Genomic DNA, 26,917 nt, shown 5'->3' with positions numbered 1-26,917 from the left:
GCCATGTCATACTGACACTTTTACATAGACGTTTCACAGTATTCTTTTTTTTTTTTCTTCTGGAAAGTCCTTGCACTGTATTTTTCAAAGAATTCATTCTAATTCGCTTTGAAAATCAGCCAAAAGTGACAGTCAGTTTCCGAACTTGGTGACATTACAAACTTATCCAAAAATATGGCCACCATGATTACTTGAAGCATCAAATTTGAATATATTATTTTTCTAATCATACAAAATGATTTGCTTTAAAAAGTATTAGATGAGCCATAACTACCTAAAATCAATCTATGTAAACAAAAAAGCCAAACTTTTTCATGTCCCTGTCAACAATTGTTTTCCAGTTGCACACTGTTAACGGAGCATAATCTTTGTCTGTTTATATATATATATATATATATATATATATATATATATATATAGATATATTAATTACTTCTGTTATTTTGTTGCACTCTACATGACTTCATCACTGCTATCAAAGCCTGGGTCTCTGCAAATGATTCTTCTATTCATTCTGCAATGTTGTCAGTCCATGTTTTTTTTGTTTTTTCGGTCTTCCCCTCCATCTCCCTCTCTCAACAGTTCCTTAACTCACTCAGTACAGCCAGTCCTCTCTTCTCCTCTACACAGATCCTTCGGATGTCCAGTCGGTGTCTGAATGACCCAACCTTTAGCTTCCGTCGTCAGAATTGTGGTATTCTTTGTCAACATTCACGTCTTCAGTATAAGAGCCTTCCACTTGCAATATTTTGATGGTGGTAATTGGGGTGAAACGCTGTTAACGTCTTCTCTTTCGCCGTTCGTATGGAGAGAGTTAACCCTTTCGCTGCCAGGAAAATAAGATTTAAGTGAAATCTATTTGCCAGGGTTTTTTCCACAAAAAAATGTATAAATTTTCAAAAAATTCTGTGCTCTTTGTTATTGGAGAAAGACCCATAAAAGTATATATTTTCTGAAAGGTAAATGAATAAAGAACACAAAACACATGTTTTCCCATTTTATATATTTTTAGTGACATGCTGTTGTTTTGAAATCAGTGTTTTGTTTTTTGTCACATTTTCAACTTGTTCATTACTAACATTAGTCAGGTAATTTGCACTAAAATATCATATTTTCTGGACAAATGGATATCTGCATACACAAAATCATACTAGAACCACCACAATAAAAAAAAAATAAATAAATAAAAAGAGACAGATATACAATACATTGTGACTTCTCCAAGTGATAATGTGGATGAGAGGCCATGCCCCCTCAGTCTCCACCCCCCTCCTCTTCACCCCTCTCACACGTCACTTTATCCAGTTCTCATCAGACCGTGTTGGCTGAGTGCCAAGAAAATCACTCACACTGTCCTGCTAATAATTCAGTCACTTTCTGTCGTCGTTTATTACTGTCTTCTTCAAGTTTACGCTTCAATTCTTTCTGAGCATCAGCAAAAGAAAGCAATCTTGGTTGATTTAGTTCACTATGATTGCATGTCTTGAGCACAGCGTCAGTCCGACATTTTGTTGAGCGAGCGAGGAGAGGAGCCTGGCAAACACTGGGACAGTAACCCAACCAAAACGTTCAAATAAAGCACTGCCTCATGGCGTAGATGGGGTTTCTATCTATGAATAGAATCCAGAAAGATTCCCCAAGCTAAAGCTACCAGCAGTTTAGTCAACAAACTGAATGCAAAGCAGGGAAAAGTTAGAATATTTCGATGATGAGTTATCTCGTCATTGTGGCAGCGAAGCATACATGCTTGCCATGATGAGTTATCTCGTCATATAGGCAGCCTAGGGATTAAAGGATTGTTTTGGCAAGGCCAGTTGATCTTGTTACCAGTACATAGCCATACTAATGTTGTTCATTTGTTCTTAAACTGATGTCAGTAGATCTTTATATGGTCAATTAACTATGGGGTTAGGGGGTGAACACCTCCAGTCATGTTCAACGGCCATAATCCAAGGGACAGGTAAGCCATGGCAAGCTCAACTCAAGCTGTGGGCTTAACTAGCTGCACATCCCTGTGACTGTCATGTGGTGCAAGGATGAGAGTGAAGAACTGGTCTGCATTCCTGAAAACTACCTTTCTCTTATGTCTGCTGGGTATGCCTAATCCTGACACTAAGCTCAGCTTGTCGTGGACTCAGTATCAGCCCTGAAAACATTCAATTACAGCCAGTTTTCAGGGTTGATACTGGGTGTGTGTGTGTGTGGGGGGGGGGGGGGGGGTTTCTTTGCCATTGTTTACAAAAAATCAAGTGTACCAATCCTGAAAATACTGACTGTGGTGCTGAGTTCTGTGCCAGACATCTCACACTGTGTGTGCTACATACTGATTTTGTGACACTTGGTGTCGGAAAAGAGAAAAAAAACCTTGCTGACCACTTAATGTAGAATTTCGCCTCTTCACCATGCAGTGACCCATGCATACATTTGAACACAAGTAGCTGTTAAATTATCATTTTTAAATATGGAGAACATGCCTTTCTGGGTTGTTATGCCCACTGCATCCCATACAAAATGTGACTGTTACAAGTGACACTTCCATGCAATGCTTTCACATAACCACCTTATTCTTATAATCAGAGGAAACTAAATTCTTTATTCTTAGATGCTGAGCACATGCATTTTTTATGTCAATCCTAGGACTGCTAAGACATATCCTGTTCCCTTTTCTTTTCCAGAATTCTGCAATGTTCCTGAACATTTTTTTTCACTCAGCCATGCACAGTATGGAACAGTCTTCTTTTCCTGTGAAAATGGATTTTTTAAAGAATTTTGCCAGGGACAAACCACTGTTGCAGTGGGTTCTTTTATATGCGCTGCATATACATGGGACCTCCGCTTATCATCTCATCCAGATGACTAGCATACATACCACCACTAAAGTTCAAGAGGAGGAGGAGAAAATACAGGCGAGAGTGCGATTCGATTCCCAGCGCTCAGATTCTTTTGCTTCCTAGGCAGATGCGTTAGCACTAGGCCAACACACCATCAACAATTCACTGGATAGATATGTCACACCTGGCTGATCAGTCATGCGCTCCACTGGTTTTATTTCTGGTTTCATTCAAATGTTTTCAGTGATGATTTGTACTACTGAAAAGAGCAACAACCACTACACACACCATGGAGTGGTGGCCGAGCGGTAACACGTCAATCTCAGAAGCCAGAAAATCTCAGTGCACAGGATCGACGGAATCCCACACTCACCAGAATTTTCTTCCCCTCCACTAGACCTTGAGTGGTGGTCTGGATGCTAGATGAGATAATCAACGAAGATTCCATGTACTGCACATAGCGCACATGAAAGAATCCAAGGCAACAAAAGGGTTGTCACTGATAAAATTCTGCAGATAAAAGCTACTTTAATAATAAAAACAATACCTTTGCAGACAGTTTAAAAAATAAAAAAAGGAAAAAAAAAAGGGAGGTGGAACTGCACTATGTCCATGTGCTCTTCCAGGGGACAGCACCCTCAAATTCTACACAGAGAAGTCGGTTGTAACAGAGAGTGATACTATGCAATACAATGTAATAAAACAACATACAATATCATCTTGAAACTGCGATAAGATCAGTGACCCTCTGCATCACTGTAATGAAAGAGAACTGCCCGCCAGCCAGTCAGTTTCAAACTGGGAGTCAGTCCTGATGACTGAACCCCAGTCAACAGAGTGCAGGCAGTATGTCATGTGCAGATGATAATGCAAGAGGGCGCTAGCTAGTGGGACAAAGGGGAGGTTACCTACTTCCGGGAGGTTATCGGCCATAGTTGCTCTCTTTTTCTCCGCATAGGCGGATAGTAGTTTGCACAGGACAGGAATGTCAGACCCCTGCCGGAGTCTGCACTAGTTGGGTCACGGTTAAGTATGTGTAATTAAATGCAGATTACACGGGGCAAACATCAACACTTATTTCCGAGTCAGTGGTAACTGAGAACAAGATGCAAGCAGGAAAAAAACCAAAAACAATCAGAACTGGTTTTTCGTGAAAAAAAAAAAGAGGATTATATTTCCGGACTGTCAAACCTACGGGACAACTCACCGAACCTCCTGCTCTTATCTTCCAGCAGATCTCACCAACAACCACACCCATTTCCGTAAATAAATAAATAAACAATGCATTTTTTTTTCAGTGAATAATAGATTTACATCATCCAATAGTAGCTGAGATTACAGCAGTGGATAACAATACTAATAATACTAGTACTAAAAATAATAATAATGGATTACAACCATAAAATGAATCCAGTAACAATAAAGTAGAACAAAAGAATACAGCTCTGATACTTGTCATGAAAATGTAAGGGCCACCAATCACTTCAAGCAATGAACAACAACAGAAGCTGAAGGCGATGAAGTGTTCCAGCAAAATGAAATGATTTAATAATAATAATAATAATGATAATGATAGTAATAATAAAAATGTTAATAGTAATAATAATGAGACATCTACATAATGCCCAATCTCTGCTGATCTCACAGCACTTACAAGAAAATACACAGGTGCATAATACCAGAAAACTTTGAAAAAAAAACCCATTAAAATGATACTGATGTGTACCAGCAATACAATCCCAGAAATGAAAATTAAAAAAACTGACACGAGGGATCAATTAAAAAAGTAACAAACACAATAAATAAATAAATAAAACCAACAACATCAAAACACCCCAATTTAGACCCAAAAGAAAAGTTACTTCATCTGTGATAGAAATAAGAAAAATTAAATGCATAAGAGTAAGCGAATCAACCATGACGGGGGAGCCGGGGGGAGAGGGGGTGGGGAGGTGGGGAACAGGGGCAACCAGGCACCATGCTTTGTTAAGAAATGCCATCAATTACATGCCAGAAAGCAACGGTCTTTGATCCAAGGCAACCTGCATGCACCCAGTACCATGACACTGGTATGTAAGGAAAGGTTATTTAATTTTTTTTTTTCAAGCACAAAAAAAATAATCTTCCGCATGCTACCTCTGTAACAATACCTATTTGGACAGTTTGGAAACCACCCGCGTCAGAGACCTATTCTCCTCTTTCAGTTTTTTGTTCTCTGCCTTAATCTTTGCCAGTTGCTGGAAAAAGGTGAACATATACAGCATGAGAGAGAACTCAAAGAGCTCAGAACTGCATGGTCATCGACCTGTACACATCTGGTTACATGTGCTGTACACACACACATTCTTTAACCAAACCTTGAGCAGAATGAACAACAACAATAATTAGTAAGGATATACTTATGATATAACTATAAGAAAATAATCAGTAAAGTATAATTTAGAAATGAATTTTATTATGTCTTTCATTTATGACTGTGAGTTCTCTGCTCTCTGTTGTATATCTGTAGTAACGCATAGAAAACATACATGACTACATCTCCAATCACAATGCTGTGCGCTTTGAAACAGAGACAAGAGAAAAAGGGAGACAGAGAGAGACAGAAATTGGAGACTTAGATTACTGGATAAATTCAAAGAAAAATGAAAAGCTGACAATTAACGGAAACAACTTTATGAACAACAATAACAAAATACTATTACTACTACTAATGATAACAGCAATAATGATAAAAAATTAAAAGAAACAAAAAAATTCATTCACGGCACATAGACTACATTCTTCACATAAATTTAAGCAAAAAACAAAACAAAACGAAAAAACAACAACAAAAAACAAGGACAAAAGTATAAATTACAATAATACAGTAAAATCATAACCATTTATGTGATGCAGGATCAGACAAATAAAACAAGCACAAGGAAGGCTCAGAGAAAGACACAGACACAGAGAAAGAGAGAGACAGACAGACAGACACAGAGAGAGAGAGAGAGAGAGAGAGAGAGAGAGAGAGAGAGAGAGTGAAACAAAACTGTTTTAAGAGGGTAAAGGAATGTGCTTTTGAGCTGTGAGTGGAATGGCTTTAAGACCAAATTCTGTCTTTTCCCACTTACCTGTAACTCATCCTCATATTCGGTGAGTTTACGCTCCAGTGCTTTCATTTCCTGGAATCACAAACAATAACAAAAATATGTCAACATCAGAAACCAAGATTTATCTTAACTCTTTCATTCCTACTTTTCTATGAACAATTACTCCCCCTTGTTCCAAGATTCCTACCATATGTATATTCCCTTCATTCCTGGATTTAGAAAAGAGAAAGAAAGTATGAAGCAAGGTACTTATTTCGGAGGCTTACGGCAACGCGGCTCATTACAGTATACTAAGATTGTCATATACTGTTTAATACAGAATTGATGTGAGAAGTTGTCTGTGACTCTGTTGACTCTATAGGGTGACATCTCTGGTGACACTCAGGTGTAAAACAGGTGACTCTGGGGTCAAACACAATGCATACAAGTATGTACTACATCCAGGACAGTGTCATTCAGTTGAAACAGATCGAAATCATTATCTGTCAGAGCGTTTAAAACTTATCATCAGAAAACTGGTCAGAATCCAAACTCTGTACACGTTCCATTTTTCTGTGTCCCGTGGGTCTACACAGCACATCGGCAAGAATGTAGCGTCACCCACTTTCCCACAGCATAAGGAGGGGGAGGGGGTGTCTGGCATCCATTCCACTCATAAACACTGCCCCGCTAGTGACCCGATCAAGGATAGACGACGCGCGCTAATGACGCGACTCACGGGAAGCTCAAAGCGCTTACCGCGAGAACCGATTTTCCAGGCTGCAGGAAGGAAAGGGGGAATTCTCTGATGCACGGTTTTCTGGCCTCTAGGAATGAAGGGTAAAATTCCTGTAAACCGGAAAACTGTGCTGCAGGGATGAAAGTGTTAAGTACAAAAGTAGAAAGTTTATGAAAAAGAACAACTTCAGGCTGTATCGAAGGCTGTAATAAAAGACACACTTTTGATTAGAAGTGTCCAACATTTCAGACCACAGGTCTGTCTTTTAGGGACTCTGTTAACTGGAAACCTGTAGTAAGATTTATCTTGTCTTTGAGCAAGAGTGACAGAGTGATAGACAGACAGAAAGAAGGAAGGAGAGGGAGAGAGAGAGGGAGAGGGAAAGAGGGAAAGAGGGAGAGAGAGAGAGAGAGAAAGAGGGAGAGAGAGAGAGAAAGAGGGAGAGACAGAGAGAAAGAGGGAGAGACAGAGAGAGACACAGACAGATAGACAGACAGATAGATAGATAGAGAGAGAGAGAGAGAGAGAGAGAGAGAGAGAGAGAGAGAGAGAACTGGAAAATGTAATACATGCTATCAACTGACAAGCATCAAGAAGGAACCAACACACACCCAAGCAGGAAGACTGAAAAGTGGCCAGACTGATTTCAGGCTGCCCATGACGACATTTTCCAAGAGGAAATTATGCCGTGGGTCAGGATGGAAAGTTGCACCCCTTGGGGCACCTGCGTTTCCTTTTTGTGATCATGATGATGATGATTGTTGCAGAGTTTCAAGAATGGTGTGACTGTTTCTGAATAAAAGCCATGTATCATCGAGAGGCAGTTCATATAAACAGTTATAACCTACACGTCTTGACCTGTGAGCTCTGTATCATCTCAGCGAGGCGACAGCCCTTCACTGATGAGCATACTCGTTAGCAGCAGTGAAGGGGTTAAAGATCATGTAATGCATGGTCAAGAGTTTGATGGGTTACAGAAATACAGAAATAAACCATGACAAGAATCATCACCAAGTTGATGCTGGTCAAGCAACAGAAAGACGATGAAAATCTACCACTCCCCACCCACAGAAAAGTCACTTGAAATGAATTCTTCAGTGCAGAAAGGCGGCAACCTGGCACAATTGGTTAGGCGTTGGACTTCTGATCCAGCACTCACCGGTGATCAGAATTCCGAGGCCCCATTTCAACATGGTGTTATGTCCCCCAGAAAGACTCTTTAATCCAATTTTCCTCACTCCACCCAGGTATGGATGGGTACCTGACTTCGGTTGGGGAAGGCTGAAATGATGCGGAAGAAGAGTACTGTGTACTGCATTGCAATGCTGTAGCCCGACACAGTGGACTTTAATTCACTGCCCTGATGGCTGTTAAAGGTTATGGGACCTTCAACCTTTTTGTTTTCAGCCAACAGAAAAGTCATGTGAATGATAAGGAATTCTTCGGGGCACCCTCCGTGGTTATGGGATCTTCAACCTTTTTTTTCCAATCAACAGAAAAGTCATGTGAATGATAACGAATTCTTGAGGGCACCTACCCGTCTGTCAGTGGAATCACTGATTTCTTCGGGGCACCCACTCGTGGTTATGGGATCTTCAACCTTTTTGTTTTCAACCAACAGAAAAGTCATGTGAATGATAAGGAATTCTTCAGGGCACCCTCCATGGTTATGGGATCTTCAACCTTTTTTTTCCAATCAACAGAAAAGTCATGTGAATGATAACGAATTCTTCGGGGCACCCTCCGTGGTTATGGGATCTTCAACCTTTTTGTTTTCAACCAACAGAAAAGTCATGTGAATGATAAGGAATTCTTCGGGGCACCCTCCGTGGTTATGGGATCTTCAACCTTTTTTTTCCAATCAACAGAAAAGTCATGTGAATGATAACGAATTCTTCGGGGCACCCTCCGTGGTTATGGGATCTTCAACCTTTTTGTTTTCAACCAACAGAAAAGTCATGTGAATGATAAGGAATTCTTCAGGGCACCCTCCATGGTTATGGGATCTTCAACCTTTTTTTTCCAACCAACAGAAAAGTCTGTGAATGATAACAAATTCTTGAGGGCACCCACCCGTCTGTCAGTGGAATCACTGGTGCTGCTGTTTGGATCCATGCGCCGGTCCAACTCTGCCTTGGCCTCCAGCAGATCTCTCTTGCACTGCTCCAGCTCTTTCTTCAGCTTTCCGTTCTCTTCTTTCTCCTCCTCGTATTTCTGTAGAAAATTAAAACATAATCTGTCGTTAAGCTTTGTCTTCAGCTTTCTGTTCTCTTCTTTCTCCTTGACAATACTTCTATTGGAAATTAAAAGATAATCTGTTGTTAAGCTTCGTCTTCAGCTTTCTGTTCTCTTCTTTCTCCTCGACATATTTCTCTAGAAAGTTAAAAGATAATCTGTTGTTAAGCTTTGTCTTCAGCTTTCTGTTCTCTTCTTTCTCCTCAACATATTTCTCTAGAGAATTAAAAAATAATCTGTTGCTAAGCTTTATCTTCAGCTTTTCATTGTCTTTTTTCCCCTCGACATATTCCTGTAGAAAATTCAGGAGAATAGATTCCGTTGTTAAGCTTTTTCTTCAGCTTTCCGTTCTCTTCTTTCTCTTCCTCGTATTTCTGTAGAAAATTAAAAGAGAACAGAATCTTCTTCAGCTTTCTAATAACCTCCTTCTCCTCCCTCTATTTCCTTGTATTTCTGTAGGAAACAAAGAAAAAAAAACAGAACCTGTTGTTTTGCTCTTTTTTTGCTTTTTTTTTTTTTTTAATTTAAGATTTCCATTCTCTTTCTAATGATTTTGTATTTCTGTATATTAAAAAAAAAGGGGGGGGGGGCAGAATCTCTTCTCATAATTCTTTAAAAAAAAAGAAAAAAGAATCTGTTGTTTAGCTGTTTTCTGTTTTTGTTATTGTTTTTTTTTTTGTTTTAGCTCTGTTCTCGTATATTTCTGTAAACAAAACCACAAAAAAAAGAAAAGAAAAGAAAAGAGAGAGAGCAGAATCTTTTCTTTAGGTCTTTCTTCAGCTCTCCGTTCTCCTCTTTTTCCTCTTCCTATTGAAAACAACAGCAAAACAACACCAGGTCATATCAAGAGTTTTTTTGTATTGTTTTGTATCTTTTAAAAGGGAAACCCAGAACAGTGTGTGTGTTGTGTGTGTGTGTGGTGTGTGTGTGTGTGTGTGTGTGTGTGTGTGTGTGTGTGTGTGTGTGTGTGTGTGCGTGCGTGCGCGCGCGCGTGCGTGCGTGCGCGTGCACCCGCATGATATGTTTTTTCTTGTAATCATATACCACACCATATTATTATTGTTTCTTTGGAATGCACGTGCATGATATGTTTTTACTTATTATCATATACCACACCATATTATTATTGTTTCTTTGGAATTACTTTTTGCAGTTACTGTAAAATACCTTGAGCATTGGAAGGCGCTATACAAATTTCCATTCAGAAAAAAAAAAAGATAGATAGATAGACAGATAGATAGGTCGACAGATATTCACCTTTTTGTAGTCAAGACTGCTTGTGGAACGTGAATATTCAGAATATGGAGAATCCGATGAGGAACCTCGAGAAGGTCTTGAAGTCTGAAAGAAAAAAAAAAGAAAAGAAAGATAAATAAATAAATAATGAATAGCTGCTTCACCATTTTTCCCAAAGAAATGGGAAATGAAATGATACTTTTGTGGGGTCAGAGACAGAATGGCAAGTTTTTGCAGTGCAGTTTAGTTAGCCAAACTTTGAATGTGGGATTAGCAAGATTACAAAAATAAATAAGTAAAACAAACAAAAACTAAGCCACTGGAATAGCAGCTGCTTTAGGAATTTCATTGACAGCCAAAAATCAGTTTGTGTGTGTGTGTGTGTGTGTGTGTGTGTGTGTGTGTGTGTGATATGTGGACAAGCATTTGTGCACACATGTGTGAATGCATATCATATGTATCATGTGTATATATATGAGTGGGCATGAAGGCTTGCAAGTTTATTTGTCATATCAACTTCTGCTGCATGTTTTCTTGCTTTGAAAAAAAAAAGTTTATGCAAATGTAAACACCATTTGTCGTAAAGTTTGCACAGTTGGATATATATACTAGTGCTGATCAGACATTTGTGCATGGGCATGTAAATGTGTATCCATGTTGTTATTCACACACACACACACACACACACACACACGCACACACACACACACACACACACAGATATTCACTGCATCAGAATTTACAGCTGTGCATGTTTTACAATGATATGTATGAAAAGCAATGTGGTGTGTGTGTGATGTCCTTTTGTGTGTGTATCATAAGAAATGGTGTTTGAATGTTCAGTTGGATGTGTGTGCATGGTTATGGTTATGAGTTGTCTGTTTAACGTTTAAACGCATGTTTTAAAGATTGGTTTTTACATTGCACAGTGAAAATGAGCATGTTTTACACTGAGATGCCTGGAATAAAGTAAATCATTATCAAATATTACATCATCATTATCATTATTATTATTATTGTTATCTTCATCATCATTATTATTATCATCATCATTCTCAAGAAGCTTTTGAGGGTAATTGTGGTTCCTCAGAAACAGACAGAACTATTTTCATAAGAAAAAGACATTCATTTTGTGTGCCTGTTTTGATACTTGTCTTTTCATTTCCACACAAGTCCACGATTCAATGAAACTGCACACTGGTCGTATATTTCCATTCATTTTCTGACCATAAACAAATGTTGTAGATCCCACAGCACTGCCAATGGGAATGGATTTATCCGCCTAAATTATATTATTATGGGGTTTATTTTTCACCCTTTTACTTCAGTCTTAAGCCAAAGGTTTATAAATAAACTGATAATGTGTGCTATGTCAATGTACTGGCATTTTGTTTTCATTACCCAGAATCCTATCAACTTTTGTACCTGGATAAAAAAAAAAAATAATAATAAAGGATAATCAGTCTTTGTTTAGACATCACAGTAGTTTTACTGGCACATCAAAGACTAGCTGCTGAAGCAGTCAGATGAGTGAAACAGACAAACACTTTCATTAATACAGCCATTCACACACACACACACACACACACACACACACACAACCACCACCACCACCTCCAAAAACAGCACAAACACCACTCCGACACCCCTCCCCAGCAAGAAACGAAACCCACCCCTAAGGAAGACAGCCCGGAATAGTAGGTCGAAGTTGGAAGCGAGCTTGTGGAACTGGAGCGAGACCCGATCCCCACACCCCCAGAGCTGTAACCGCTGGACCCCAGACCACCCGAGTGGTAGGAACTGCCGGTCGGCACATGCCCGCTGCTGCCCAGCCCATGACTGGACCCCAGTCCACTGGACACATACCCCGAGCCATGAAGGCTGCCTGATCCGTACACGGAACCACTTCCTAAACCGTACACCGACCCACTACCTGAGCCATACACCGACCCAGATCCATAGGTTGAGCCAAGCCCGCTAGATCCATAGGGGGAGGATCCTGAATATGAGGATCCTACTGATCCGTACGAGCTGTAAGGGATGCTACTACTATACAGTCCACTGCTCCCTGAGTAGCCTGAGAGGCCGCTCAGCCCTGGCAAGCCACCGTAGCGACCGGACCCGTAAGACATGACTCCCTCCTCACACGATTCGGGTCACTTTTCAGTTTTGTGGTTGGCTGGATGGTTGTTTTCCTCCTCTCTCTCCCCAACAATCTTCAGCCTTTTTGTGGTCACCTTTTGTTACTGAAACAGCTCTGTACAGACTGATGGGTGAATCATGGATCGTTGCAGTCCCACACCATGACTTACTTCACAACTTGAGTCATTTGAGTTATGTTGTCAATTTTTTTCCCTCTCTCCACAAGCTTCAGCACATCTGAGGTCTCCTTTGTAACGAAAGTAGCTCTGTACACACTGACGGATGAATCATGACTTGTTGGAAGTCCCACACCATGACTACCTATCAAACTGGGTTGCTAGTTGTTTTCCTCTTTTCACAAGCTTCTGCACTTTTGTGGTCTCCTTTGTTCCGAAAACAGCTTTGTACACACTGAAGAGTGAATCATTGATTGTTGAAGTCCCACACCATGACTTACTTCATCCTCACCACACCACTACATTTTGCTGTTGTTGTTCATTTGGTTGTTTGCTAGGTTTCTTTTGGTGTGTGTGTGTGTGTGTGTGTGTGAGAGAGAGAGAGAGAGGGGCGGGTGTGGGGGGTGTGGGAGGGGAGCACAGCAAAAAAAAGTGTACTGTCATTCACACAAGAAAATGGTCTTTTCTAATCAATACTTTGTTTATTTTACTGTTTTCACCCCTTTTCTTTTCTTTTCTTTCTTTCCTTTTCCCTTGCCTGTGTTGGGTTTGAATTGACTACTTCAATTCTTGTTCCTGCACTAAAGCTGATGCATGTGCCGGAACACACTGACTAATCCACCGTAACAACCGGGACTTAGGGTCTGATCAACTGCCTAAAACCATGGGGGACTACCACTCAAAACTTTAAAACACATGTGTTGCACACCTTACTTCTCATTTGAAGGTCTGGTTTCTGATTTTAAATACTTCTAATGTTATAGTGGTATAATAGACACTTTTAATTTTATAGTTGTGCAAAAAAAACACCCAAAAAACCTGACTTGGATATTTCTAATGTCATAGTTGTGAGATTAACCCTGATTTAGGCACTTATGTCAAAGTTTTGTGAATTTATCTTGACTGCATGCAACAATCTCTTACCGTGATTAGATTTTTCTTTTAAATCTCAAGTATATTCCAAAATCAATCGCCACTGTTTCAATTTCTCAAGGTATCACTGCATTCTGACAAATCTGTATACACTACACCTCATCTGCTGGGCCGATGCCTGACAACAGCACAACCAAATGCACCATGCAGGCCGTGAGTGCATGCATATTTCTATTTTGTGTATTTATCAGAGTGGATTTCTTTTACAGAATTTTGCCAGAGGACAACACTTTTGTTATAATGGGTTCCTCTTCAGTGAGCCAAGTGCATGCTGTACACGAGACCCTGGTTTATCACCTCATCCAGATGACTAGATCAGATGTTCAGTTTGATTTTCCAGTCAAACTTGGGAGAAAGGCTGAGAGTAGGATTCAAGCCCAGACCTTCACGGACACTGTATTGGCATATAAGCATTTTAACCATTTTGTCACCTAGCTCCTCACCACAGCAATGTAGCCCAAACCAAAACAATACCTTCCTGCCCACCCCCGAAAAACCAACACCTCCTCAACCCACACAACCTCTAAATGGTTAGGGGGAGGGGAGGAAGAGAGTTCACAAATGCTCATCATTCTCTGCTTCCTCCTTCCATTGGCCCTCCCCCTCTCTCTCTCTCTCCTCTTAATGATTACCATGTGTAGGGGAAAAGAAAATGATGGTGGGATTCCTGAAATACCTAGACCTGTACTTTAGGTGTGATGATATCTGAACAGATTGTATATGTAGGTGGTGATGTGGAGTTGGACAAACTTTCATAACAATCTTCCATCATCATCAAAGTAACAACTACATGTCAAGTGTAATTAAGAACATTCCTTTTTTTTTCCTCTCTCTCTTACTTTTTTCCCCAAAATATATATATATATATATATATATATTTTTTTTTTTTTTTTTTTTTTTTTTGCAATGCTGGTACAGGAATGTTTCAACGGAAACGCTTTCTGGAAACTAACTTTTAAAGCACTTCTAAATAATGTTCTGTTTTGAGATCATTGGCATGGGAAAAACTATCCACTGACAGACAGTGTTTGTGTGTGTGTGTGTGTGTGTGTGTGTGTGTGTGTTTGTCCATGAGAGAGAGAGAGAGAGAGAGAGAGAGAGAGAGAGAGAGAGAGAGAGAGAGAGAGAGAGAGAGAGAGAGAGAGAGAGAGAGAGAGAGAAAGTGTGTGTTTGTGTGTTTCTCTGTGTGTTCACAAGTGTGCATGCATGAGTGAAAGTGTGCATGTATGCCTGCATTCATTCGTGCATGATTGCACATGTATGTTTGTACTTTGTTTAAATGCCATTTATGTATAATTAAACACATTATGCTTTTAAACATGTACAGACTAGCTTCCTTTTGTCACATGATCATTTTCATATTTTTGTTTGAATGATTAAAGGCAGAAAAAATTTTTAAAAGAAAAAAAAAAGAAAACACAGCTATAGCCTCTGCTCATGTCGACAAGACCTCACATTTTGGTAATGCATGACAATTTCACTTGCATTTATCATCACAGTAAAGTTATCCTCCCATGGATACCATTCAAATAAACACCTCAACAATGATTATGAAACCGATTTCTTCTCTAAATATACAAGAAATCAAACCCTTATATGAGCAGTTTTGCAAGCCTTTAACACACACACACACACACAAACACACAGAGTTAAAAAAAATCACATGGCTACACTGATGGAAACAGATGTCTATTTCACTTAACAGCTTTCATATATCTACAACCCATGTTCACATTCACACAGACACACACACACATACACAGCTAAAAAAAAAAAAAAAAAGCTGGAGCCACAACCGACACAGTTTGACCACAGATCCTGCACACAACTTCCAGGTGTAAGCGACTGAGCATGCCAACTCCAGGTGTGTGAGTGCCTGGAAGGAGATCAGCTGTGGTAGGTACCACCCAAAGAATTACACATGTGCTGTCCCTCACTGAAGCATCATGTCTGTCTCCCTGCCTCCAGCATCAAGGTAGATACAGTGCACAAAAACCACCCATCATCCCTTCTGAATCGAAACAAGCACAAACCTACACAAGCGAAATGTTTAAACTGGTCCTCTGAATCAGTCCATCCCAGTTCTTGAGAGGGAGTTGCTGAGGTATCACCTGGATTCAAAGCCACAACCTTCAAAAAGCTGTTTACAAGTCATTCTCATAGGCACATGCAATGATGAGCATTTTCCTTTCTTTTTTTGTTTTGTTTTCTTTTTTTGTTTTTGTTTTTGTTGGTGTTGTTCTTGTTTTGTGTGTGTTATTTCTACAAGGCACAGGTTGTTTAAAAGCTGTAAGGTTGCTATATGATCAGACATTTAAAGATTTATTTATCTACTCTTTGATTCAATCATATTAATTCATTCATTTATTCATTCACTTATTTTTTTAAGTGTTTATATTTTTATATTATTCATCATGACTGTTTCTTTATCAATTCGTGCAGTTATTCATTTACTATCTATTTGTTTATCTATCTATCCCACAATCTTTTTACCATGCTTAATTCTTACTAGAGCAGCAATGTATTGATTGTGTGGGGGAGTAACTGTGTGCCTCTGTGCAAGCAGTTGGGGTGGGAGTTGGGAGTGTTTAATGTAAATGATTATGCACCCTTGATATTATGAGTATCTGAATGTTAAGTGAATCTTGAGAATTTTATTCCTATCGGCAATGGAGGTTGTGCAATGAAAGGTGATGGGGAAGGGTGGAGGGGGGAGGGGATGGGGGTAGGGGCGTAAGGGAAGGAGGCAGGGAGAGGTGATGAGAGTTCTGAGGGAGTAAAGATATGTATGTCATACACCACAATATTGTATCAGCATATTCTGAAATTATCTGCACAAATTGCAGAAATCACACACACACACACACACACACATTCACACACACACACACCCAACCGAAAGGTATAATACCTTCCTCAAGTGCCTGTGTGCCACAAGACTCCCTGTCAGTGATAGGGAAGGAAGGGATGCAGAGGGAGGAGAGGGGGGAGGAGGGATGAGGCAGTGTGCAGGGGGGGGGGAAGAAGAAGGAAGTAGGAGGAGAGACAAGATTCCAGAATTCCAGCACAGTTTGTTGCTATGGCAATAAAGGGCTGGGAGGGAGGGAAGGTAGGAGGGGAGGGGAGGCAAGACAAGGAAGACTAATTATAAAGAACCTGGGTGCTATGGGACTGAAGTCCCACGCCCCCCCCCCCCCCCCCCTCACCCCATCTCCTGTCTTCCCATCCCCCTTCTTCCTTGTGTGAAGGAAACTGGTCCCCTAATGAGTGTTTATTTTATTTATTTATTTATTTACTTATTTATTCATCTAAATATTCATTGCTTTTGTGTTTGTTTTTTTGTTGTTGTTTCCTTGTCCTGAATTACTTCTTTGTTATCTTAGGACATCCTTTTTGTGCTCAAAATTGTTTTAACTTTCTGTTCTTTAATTGTTTGTTTTTGTTGTTGTCCCCCCCCCCCTCCCACCACCACCACCACCACTACTGATTACAAGTGAGAATTACTGTGTCAATTTGAAAGAGGTTTTTTTTCTAAATATTTTTTTCTCTGTTTTGTTTTCAATTTCTCTTTTCTTTTGTTGTTGTTGGATCGACTGGAAATTGCAGAGTAAAGAAAAAAAGAAAAAAGAAAAAGAGGGGGCCTGGTGTGTCATTATCTAACTGCCCTCCACCACACACACACACACACACACAAAGTGAGGTCAGAACCTGGAATCCACCCTCTTCTTCCACAACCCTCCCCCTCCCCCACCCCCTTTACCCAATGACACACCTCAGTTTTATACCCTACTACCCCCATCCTCCTCAACCCCTAGGGAGAGAAAACAAAGCATGGGGGTGTGTGTGGAGGGGGGGGGGGAGGGGAAGATAGATAAATTCCAGCAGTTTATTTCTGGGCTGAAAACTGACAGGCTACATGCAACAACAGAGCAGGTGCAGCTTAGGGTCTGTTGTGCGGGGTGCTGCCTGCCTGTCTGTCTGCCGTGTAGCAGACAGGTAGGTAGGTAGGTAGGATGTCAGGTATTGGTGGGTTAGGTGGATAGCACAGACACTCTTCAGGTATTTAGGGCGATGCCAGACAGCCAGTCAGTCAGCCAGCCAGCATCCACAGCAGAGCAGAAAAGAGGGTGGGGAGGGGGAGAGTGGGGAGGAAGAAAAAAAAGCAAAAAAAGGCAGCCAAACATACAGGTAACAGGTAATGAGGAAGGGGGAAAGGAAAAGTTGGGGGAGGATAAGGAAGTGGCGGAAGGGGAAGAGAGGTGAGGAAACAGGAGGAAGAGAAAAAGGAAGAGAAGGAGGAAGGGGAGGATGGTTGAGGAAGAGGATTATGATGAGGAAGAGGAAGATAGCTGAGGAAAAGGATGATGATGAGAGGAAGGGGAAGATGGCTGAGGAAGAGGATGATGATGAGGAAGGGGAAGAGGATGAAGAGGATGAGGAAGAGAAGGGGAAGAGGGGGAAGAGAAGGAAGAAGGGGAGGATGGGTGAGGAAGGAGGAGAAGGGGGAAGAGGAGGAGGAAGGGAAAGATGGGTGAGGAGGAGAAGAAGGAAGGGGAAGATGACTGAGGAAGAGAGGAAGTGGAGAGGAAGGGGAAGAGGAGGGGGAGAGGAGGCGGAAAAGGAGGTGGAGAGGAGGAAGAGGAGGAGAAAGAGGAGGAAGAAGAAGATGGGTGTGGAAGGAGGAGGAGGAGGAGAAAGAGGAAGGAGAGGAGGAAGCGGTAGTGGAGGCAGAGAAAGTGGAAGAGGAGGAGGAGGAGGTAGATTAGGAAGAAGAGGAGAAGGAAGAAGAAGAATAGGAGGAAGAAGTGAAAGATAGGTGAGGAAGGAGGAGGAAGGTGAAGAGAAGGAGGAGGAGAAAGGGGAAGAGGAGGAAGAGGAGGTGAAAGAGGAGGAGAAGGAAGGGGGAGAGATGGAGAAGAGGAGGAGGGAGGAGGAGGAGGAACAGGAAGAGAGGGAGAAGAGGAGGAGGGAGGAGGAGAAGAGGAGGGAGGAGGAGGAGGAGGAGGGAGGAGGAAGAGGAGGAGGAGGAAGGGGAAAGGAAAAAGAGGAGGTGGAAGGGGAAGAGAAGGAGAAGAGGAGGAGGGAGGAGGAAGGGGAAGAGAAGAAGAGGAGGAGAAGGAAGAAGAAGAATAGGAGGAAGAAGTGAAAGATAGGTGAGGAAGGAGGAGGAAGGTGAAGAGAAGGAGGAGGAGAAAGGGGAAGAGGAGGTGAAAGAGGAGGAGAAGGAAGGGGGAGAGATGGAGAAGAGGAGGAGGGAGGAGGAGGAGGAACAGGAAGAGAGGGAGAAGAGGAGGAGGGAGGAGGAGAAGAGGAGGGAGGAGGAGGAGGGAGGAGGAGGAGGGAGGAGGAGGAGGAGGAGGAAGGGGAAAGGAAAAAGAGGAGGTGGAAGGGGAAGAGAAGGAGAAGAGGAGGAGGGAGGAGGAGGAAGGGGAAGAGAAGAAGAGGAGGAGGATGGGGAAGAGAAGGAGAAGAGGAGGGGGAAGAGGAGGAGGAGGAAGGGGAAAAGATAAGGAGGAGGAGGAAGGGGAAAAGATAAGGAGGAGGAGGGAGGAAAAGGAGGGAGGAGGAGGACGAGAAGCTGGAAGGGGAAAAGAAGGAGGAAGAGGAGGAGGATGGTAAGGAGAAGGAAGGTGAAAAGTGGTAAGGAAGATGAGGAAGAGAAGGAAGAGAAAAGAGTGGTGAGAAGAGGAGAAGGAGAAGGAGAACGGGAATGGGAAGGAGGGTGAGGAAGAGAAGGAGGAGGAGGAACAGGAAGACAGTTTCTCACTTCTACATACACAGCAAGTACAGAAAGGTCAGAGATGCATCAGAAGCTGCCAGTGCCAGGGATACTGATACATGCTGCAGTTGTGATTTTTTTTCTTTCTTTCTCCAAGCCTAATCACCACCGGTTGTGCTCTCAGGTTGGGTAAAACTGTAAGAGTTTAGCTGGGGATGTTCATGTAGTCAGGATGATTATGATGATAATGATAAAACAGTAACAAAATAATAATAATAATAATAATAATAATAACAATGAAACATTTCCATAGCACACTCCTCCATGGAGTACAGAGGGATAAAACTTTTCCTTTTTTTTTATGTGAGGCTTTTTCCTTCTTTTTTTTTTCACCTTTTTTTTCACTTTTTAATCATCTTTTATTGGGCCTTGATCCTATTTTTTCCCACTGTCTTTTTTTTTCTTTATTTCATTCAAACTCAAACTTTTTGGGGTAGTTTCTGAATTTTTCTCTGTGTGTGTGTGTGTGTGTGTGTGTGTGTGTGTGTGTGTGTGTGTGTGGAGTAAAGAACCTCCCCCAAATACTTTGTTTTGTTTTGGACCGCATACATCTCTGACTTTCACGGGTAATTTAACGTTGTGCTCTTTCTGTGGGAAGTAGTATGGAGAAGTCAGGAACAAATTCACACTGCCTGTCTACAAGCTTGTGTGTTTTTATGGCAAAGCTGTTTGGTTTTTTGGGTTTTTTTCTTTTGACAGTGCTGTTCCAGATTGATTATGCATGTGTGTGTGTGTGTGTGTGTGTGTGTGTGTGTGTGTGTGTGTGTGTGTGGTGTATGTGTGTAAGTGTGTGTGTGTGTGTGTGTGTGGGGGGGGGGGGGGGGGCGCGCGCGCGCGTGCGCGTGTGTGTGTGTGTGCGTGTGTGTGTGCGTGTGGTGTATGTGTGTGTGTGTGTGTGTGTGTGTGTGTGTGTGTGTGTGTGTGTGTGTGTGTGTGAACATGCATACGAAGAATACTCTGAGGGGGAACATGAATGTAATACAAAAAGGCATATTCATATCAGCATTAGTTGACCTTCATGCTCATGCGATTATATCTCCTTCTTTTTCTCCCCTCTACTGACAGACAGACAGAGACAGGCAAACAGACTGTGATAAACAGATATGGAAGAACAATGTTAAAGCTAAGACAGACGGACAAACAGATAGGGAGGCACTGTGATAAAGTTCAGAATCAGACAGAGACAAACAGACTGTGACCAACAGACAGGGAGGCACAGTGAGAAAGTTCAGACAGACAGAGACAAACAGACTGTGACCAACAGATAGGGAGGCACATTGAGAAAGTTCAGACAGACAGAGACAGACAGACTGTGACCAACTGATAGGGAGGTACAATGAGAAATTTCAGACAGAGACAGGCAAACAGACTGATCAACAGATAGGGAGGAACAATGATAATGCTAAGGCAGACAGACAGACAGACAGAGACATACAAACAGACTGTGACCAACAGATAGGGAGGGTCAGTAAGAATGGTCAGACAGACAGAGACATACAAACAGACTGTGACCAACAGATAGGGAGGGTCAGTAAGAATGGTGAGACAGACAGAGAGGCAAACAGACTGCGACCAACAGACAGGGAGGCACAGTGAGAAAGTTCAGACAGACAGAGACAAACAGACTGTGACCAACAGATAGGGAGGCACACTGAGAAAGTTCAGACAGACAGAGACAGACAAACAGACTGTGACCAACAGATAGGGAGGCACACTGAGAAAGTTCAGACAGACACAGACAGAGACAGACAAACAGACTGTGACCAACAGATAGGGAGGCACAGTGAGAAAGCTCAGACAGAGAGAGACAGACTGTGACCAACAGATAGGGAGGCACACTGAGAAAGTTCAGACAGACAGACAGAGACAGACAAACAGACTGTGACCAACTGATAGGGAGGCACACTGAGAAAGTTCAGACAGACAGAGACAAACAGACTGTGACCAACAGATAGGGAGGCACACTGAGAAAGTTCAGACAGACAGACAGAGACAGACAAACAGACTGTGACCAACAGACAGGGAGGCTCAGTAAGAAAGTTCAGACAGACAGACAGAGACAGACAGACTGTGACCAACCGATAGGGAGGTACAATGAGAAAGTTCAGACAGAGACAGGCAAACAGACTGATCAACAGATAGGGAGGAACAATGATAATGCTAAAGCAGACAGACAGACCGAGACATACAAACAGACTGTGACCAACAGATAGGGAGGCTCAGTAAGAATGGTGAGACAGACAGACAGAGAGGCAAACAGACTGCGACCATCAGATAGGGAGGCACAGTGAGAAAGCTCAGGCAGACATACAGAGACAAACAGACTGTGACCAATAGATAGGGAGGCTCAGTAAGAAAGCTGAGACAGACATACAGACAGAGACAAACAGACTGTGACCAACAGATAGGGAGGCACAGTGAGAAAGCTCAGAGACAGACAAACAGACTGTGACCAACAGATAGGGAGGCTCAGTAAGAAAGTTGAGACAGACATACAGACAAATAGACTGTGACCAACAGATAGGGAGGCACAGTGAGAAAGCTCAGCCAGCCATACAGACAGAGACACAGGCTCAGGCAGGAGCAAATGCTGCCAGCCACACTGTAAAGTCACGGCAGAATTTCAGTGAGGAGATATTCCATGGCTGCAATGCAGTCACTTTCTGGATCAGTTGCATTGTGTGTGTGTGTGTGTGTGTGTGTGTGTGTGCGTATTTGTCTCTGTGTTGTGTGTATGTGTAGTGTCACCAAGTGCACAGAGAGAGAGAGAGAGAGAGTGTGTGTGTGTGTGTATGTGCGCGCGCATGTGAAAAACCACCATAAAGGTTTATAGAACTTTGAATAAATGTCATTGTTTGCCTGAAACGCTGATTTTTCAAATGCATTTTCCAACTGTTGAAGGTCCACATGTGCCTGAAACAGCCTTTGTGTATTCAATAAGAGGCCAGTGAAAGACCAGAATGCAACCTGCATGGTTTAAATCATCTATAAATTTTTTTTAACATTTTATGAAAGCAGGCCTGCTTTCATGAAGTAGTCCTTAACATTTTTTATGTGCATACACAACACACAAACACACACACAGACACACAATGTACACACACACACACACACCACACAACACAACACCACACCACATGCCACACAACACAAACACACACACACACTCATGCAAAAAGTGTACACTGTACCTCTAAGATTTCGTTGTTCCGTCTATCTTCTGACTGGCACTCCTCATCTTTACCCAAATCTTCCTGCAAAGACAATGTACACAGGACTGAGAAGACATACAAGACTTATTTTAGTTTTTGATCTCCTTTGCCCCTCTGAAAGTTAAGTATTCAGAGATGTGTGTGTGTGTGTGTGTGTGTGTGTGTGTGTGTGTTGTGTGTGTGAGAGAGAGACAGACAGACAGAGACAGAGATAGACAGATAGATACATATACAGAGACAATGAAAGAGTGAGTGCACAAAGTGCAACTTCTGAATTAAATGAAAAAAAAATGTTCATGAAAAATCCTCCAGTAATGTGTAATGATATGTCAGGGAGAACTGTTGGCAGGAATCATTTCACAGTCCATGGTCTGCATGCCTGAAAACACCACAGCCACAATGTTTGTACAAGCTGCTGTTAAGACCACAACTCACAGAGAAAACACCACGGCAGAATCAGTTAAGTGTTGGATTTCTGATCCAGTGTCAAAGGCCCCATTTCAACATCGTGTTGCGTCCTGGGGAAAGGCAATTTATTCCAACTTTCCTCACTTCACCCTAATGTGAATGGGTACCTCGAGGTCTCTAACTGTGGAGTTATCCGGGGTTGGGCAGTTCTCAGTGCCCTTACCTGGCTGGTGGAGCCTTTCAGAAAACCTGAGAGCCCACCCATCAGGGAAGTACTGCTGAGCTGGCTGCACACCCTAAGGGCCAGAGGCTTTATGGGTGATTGAATTGTAATGTATTGTAATGTATTGCATTGTATTCTTTGTACTGTATTCCTTGTATTGTATTGAAATGTACTGTATTGTACCGTATTGATTTATATTGTATTGCATTGCTTTGTATTCATTGTATTGTGTTGTACTGTACTGTACTGTACTGTACTGTACTGTTCTGTACTTTCCTTGATTGACTGATATGGATACTTATATAGTGCCTATCCTAGGTCGGAGACCAAGCTCTAAGCGCTTTACAAACAGGGGGTCATTTACACAACAGGCTGCCTACCTGGGGAGAGCTGTCTGACGGCTGCCACTGGGCGCTCATCATTCATTTCCTGTGTCATTCAATCAGATTTCAGGCACACACACACGTATACACTCAGACAGACATGTAACATTTTCTGTGTATGACCATTTTGTTTATCTACCCCACCATGTAAGCAGCCACACTCCGTTTTTGGGGGTGCACAAGCTGGGTATGCTCTTGTTTCCATAACCCACCGAACGCTGATATGGATTGCAGGATCTTTAGCGTGCGTATTTGATCTTCTGCGTACATATACACACGAAGGGGGTTCAGGCACTGGCAGGTCTGCACATGCGTTGACCTGTGAGATCAGAAAAATCTCCACCCTCTACCCACCAGGCGCCACCGAGATTTGAACCCGGGACCCTCAGATTGAAGGTTCAACGCTTTAACTATTCAGCTATTATGTTGTGTTGCACTGTATTATATTTTGTCACAACAGATTTCCCTGTGTGAAATTCAGGCTGCTCTCCTAAGGAAGAGTGCATTGCTACAGTGCAGCACCACCCTTTTTATCCTTTTTATTTATTTTTTTTTTCTTTTTATTTTTTGCCTCTAAGTGTATTTGTTTTCCTATCAAAGTTAAATATTTCAACAGAATTCTGCCAAGGACAACCCTTTGTTGACTTGTTTTTGTGCCCTAAATGCATGCTACACACAGGGACTAACTTTTGAAAACACATCTGTCAAAATCACTCATGACCTTTTGAAACATCACATCCTGTGACACTGTGATACAGATCTTTGCACTTGTTGAAGCACTTACAGTCACATGGTCCACTTTTATGTCTGGGAGTGGTCTGTCGATGTCACTTCTCCATCTGCTTGTGGTGTAAGCAGCAGAGTCTGTGCTGTCCACTGGTTCTGAACTGGAAGCTGTGACACACACACACATATACACACACACACACACACACACACACACACACGCACACACACACACACAGAGAGAACGATAGACTGATCATTCCAAATGTGACATTCCAGACCAAACTATCAAAAATGTATAAAAGCTTTCCGTTATATTCTAAATATGTAATATCAGACATGTTGCACAAATCTTAATTTCTATCCAGACATTTCAGAGGTTTTTAGTTTCCTTTGATGGTGATGTCCCATTCTGTAGTAGATTAAATAGGTTAAAAGGTTTAAGATCCTGTCACATTTTACAACCACTGGGGCAGTAAATCCATATCCACTGTGTCTAGGGCTTGGCATAGGAAGGCAGTAAATCCATATCCACTGTATCTAGGGCTTGGCATAGGAAGGCAGTAAATCCATATCCAATGTGTCTAGGGCTTGGCATAGGAAGGCAGTAAATCCGTATCCACTGTGTCTAGGGCTTGGCATAGGAAGGCAGTAAATCCATATCCACTGTGTCTAGGGCTTGGCATAGGAAGGCAGTAAATCCATATCCATTGTGTCTAGGGCTTGGCATAGGAAGGCAGTAAATCCATATCCAAAGTGTCTAGGGTTTGGCATAGGAAGGCAGTAAATCCATATCCACTATGTCTAGGGCCTGGCATTGGAAGGCAGTAAATCCGTATCCACTGTGTCTAGGGCTTGGCATAGGAAGGCAGTAAATCCATATCCACTGTGTCTAGGGTTTCGCATAGGAAGACAGTAAATCCATATCCACTGTGTCTAGGGCTTGGCATTGGAAGACAGTAAATCCATATCCACTGTGTCTAGGGCTTGGCATAGGAAGACAGTAAATCCATATCCACTGTGTCTAGGGCTTGGCATAGGAAGGCAGTAAATCAATATCCACGGTGTCTAGGGCTTGGCATAGGAAGGCAGTAAATCCATATCCACTGTGTCTAGGGCTTGGCATAGGAAGGCAGGGGCCAGTCCTCTCCTTCAACCATTTTAACTCACTCTGGACGGCTAGTTCTCCCCCTTGCTTTTCCCTACACACGACCCATTTGTTAGGGTTAGGAAAAAAATCACAAAAAATACAAAACATAAAGTAACTGAATGAAACTCACTGTACATGACCCACTGACCCCTCTCCTCACGTCGTATGAACGCCCACCCCCCTCCATCTTCACTGCTCTCAGATGCTGAATCACTATCAGTACCTACTTGATGGTAGCTTTCTTCACTACAGATACTTTATTCAATGTCTTCATCATCCTCATTGATGTCGAAACCTTCAGTTTGAAGCATTTCAATCACTTCAGCAGTGGTAAAAGCCACTGTCGTGATCTAGTTTGCTCCAAAAATTTCCACTTGTATCGCCTGCGATGCCATTTTCAATATGCATGCAGATTAGCTTGTCGTGTGGAGTCCTGAACTCACTGGCTCGCTGTGGAGTGTGTTGTTATGGAATCTCATGAAGAAACTTTCCATTCGACCCCTGACACGTTCGCAATGCCCCGTGTAGCTGCAATTTTTATGCTACCCCATGAGGAAATTGTGGACAAAATTTTAATTGTTGAAACCACTATAGCGTTCTGTCGTCCGGGATGAGTTAACCTTTCCCAATCAAATTGAGTTACACATTCATGCCTGAGTGGAGTGATGAAAATCAGAGTAAAGTGCCCTTCCAAAGAAAACAACACTATGCCTAAACCAGGTCTCAAACTGTGACTGCTGGTGAAGACTAGATCAGATGTCCAACGTCTAACTGATCTGCCTCTGTGCCTCCTGTAATAGGAAACTTTATGTAATGCCTTTTGTTGGCAAATATGACAAATGCCTCCACCAAGTGCAACCACAACGACGAAAGCTGTCTGACATGTCTTTTTGTGATGTATACTACTCTCTCTCTCTCTCTCTCTCTCTCTCAGTGATTTTGAGTGTATGTTTATTCATGCCTAGTCTGTTGCTGGCTCACAGCACAAACTCCACACACTCAGGAAAGAGTAGAAAAGATGATGAGACATCAAGGCACCATACCAAGTTTTAATTAAATACATTCAGTCTGTTGGGATAGTTGTTCTGCATTTGGTGACGCCAGAATTTCTCATGAAGAAAGAGAGAGAGAGAGAGAGAGAGAGCAGTGTGTCACATAAAGACATGTAATACTTCATACATCATTTTTCACATTTCGTTATTCATCTTTGAAAAAGGTCTATAGACTCAAACATTGGTATTTCTTTTATTGTATTACTGTGAGTCTTGTGTGCATTTGTGTGTGTGTGACTTGACTTGACTTGACTTGACTTGACTTGACTTCATTTATTGTCATAAAATCCCGAAGGATTAATAGACACAACAAAGAACAAAGGGAACAAAGAAATAAACGGTCATCTAATACGCATGCACTGAAATACATAGTTGGCAAGTGTTTTTTGACAGTCATCGCAGGTGAATAAATCACTTGGTTTTAGTATATTGTTTTGTATTTTTCTAGAGATCACATTTGATTGATGATCATACTGCTGTATAGTAGTGATTAGATGGCTTCGCAAATTATGAAATAAGATACACGAATCTAAGAAATGCAATTCATCTTCAACAACTTCACATATAGCACATAACCTCTCTTCTCTGGGAATGTTTGCATATCTTCCTCGTTCGATGTTT

The 26,917-nt window shown here is 41.8% G+C and overlaps 1 protein-coding gene across 1 annotated transcript in view; it reads right to left on the bottom strand.

Annotated features, from left to right (window-relative positions):
* Positions 1-26,917, bottom strand: part of LOC143282891 (uncharacterized) — a 56,722-nt gene that overhangs the window by 7,719 nt on the left and 22,086 nt on the right. Inside the window, exons 14-18 of the mRNA XM_076588769.1 lie at positions 24,153-24,262; positions 22,334-22,396; positions 10,134-10,217; positions 8,715-8,855; positions 5,945-5,995 (exon numbers count right to left, since the gene is read on the bottom strand). Coding sequence (XP_076444884.1) covers positions 5,945-5,995; positions 8,715-8,855; positions 10,134-10,217; positions 22,334-22,396; positions 24,153-24,262 — 449 coding nt within the window. The remainder of the gene's footprint in view (positions 1-5,944; positions 5,996-8,714; positions 8,856-10,133; positions 10,218-22,333; positions 22,397-24,152; positions 24,263-26,917) is intronic.

The sequence above is a fragment of the Babylonia areolata genome, chromosome 6, assembly GCF_041734735.1.
Source record: "Babylonia areolata isolate BAREFJ2019XMU chromosome 6, ASM4173473v1, whole genome shotgun sequence".
Taxonomy (NCBI): Eukaryota; Metazoa; Mollusca; class Gastropoda; order Neogastropoda; family Buccinidae; genus Babylonia; species Babylonia areolata.
Note: the sequence above shows the minus strand (reverse complement) of the source record. Positions and strands in the feature narration are given on the sequence as shown.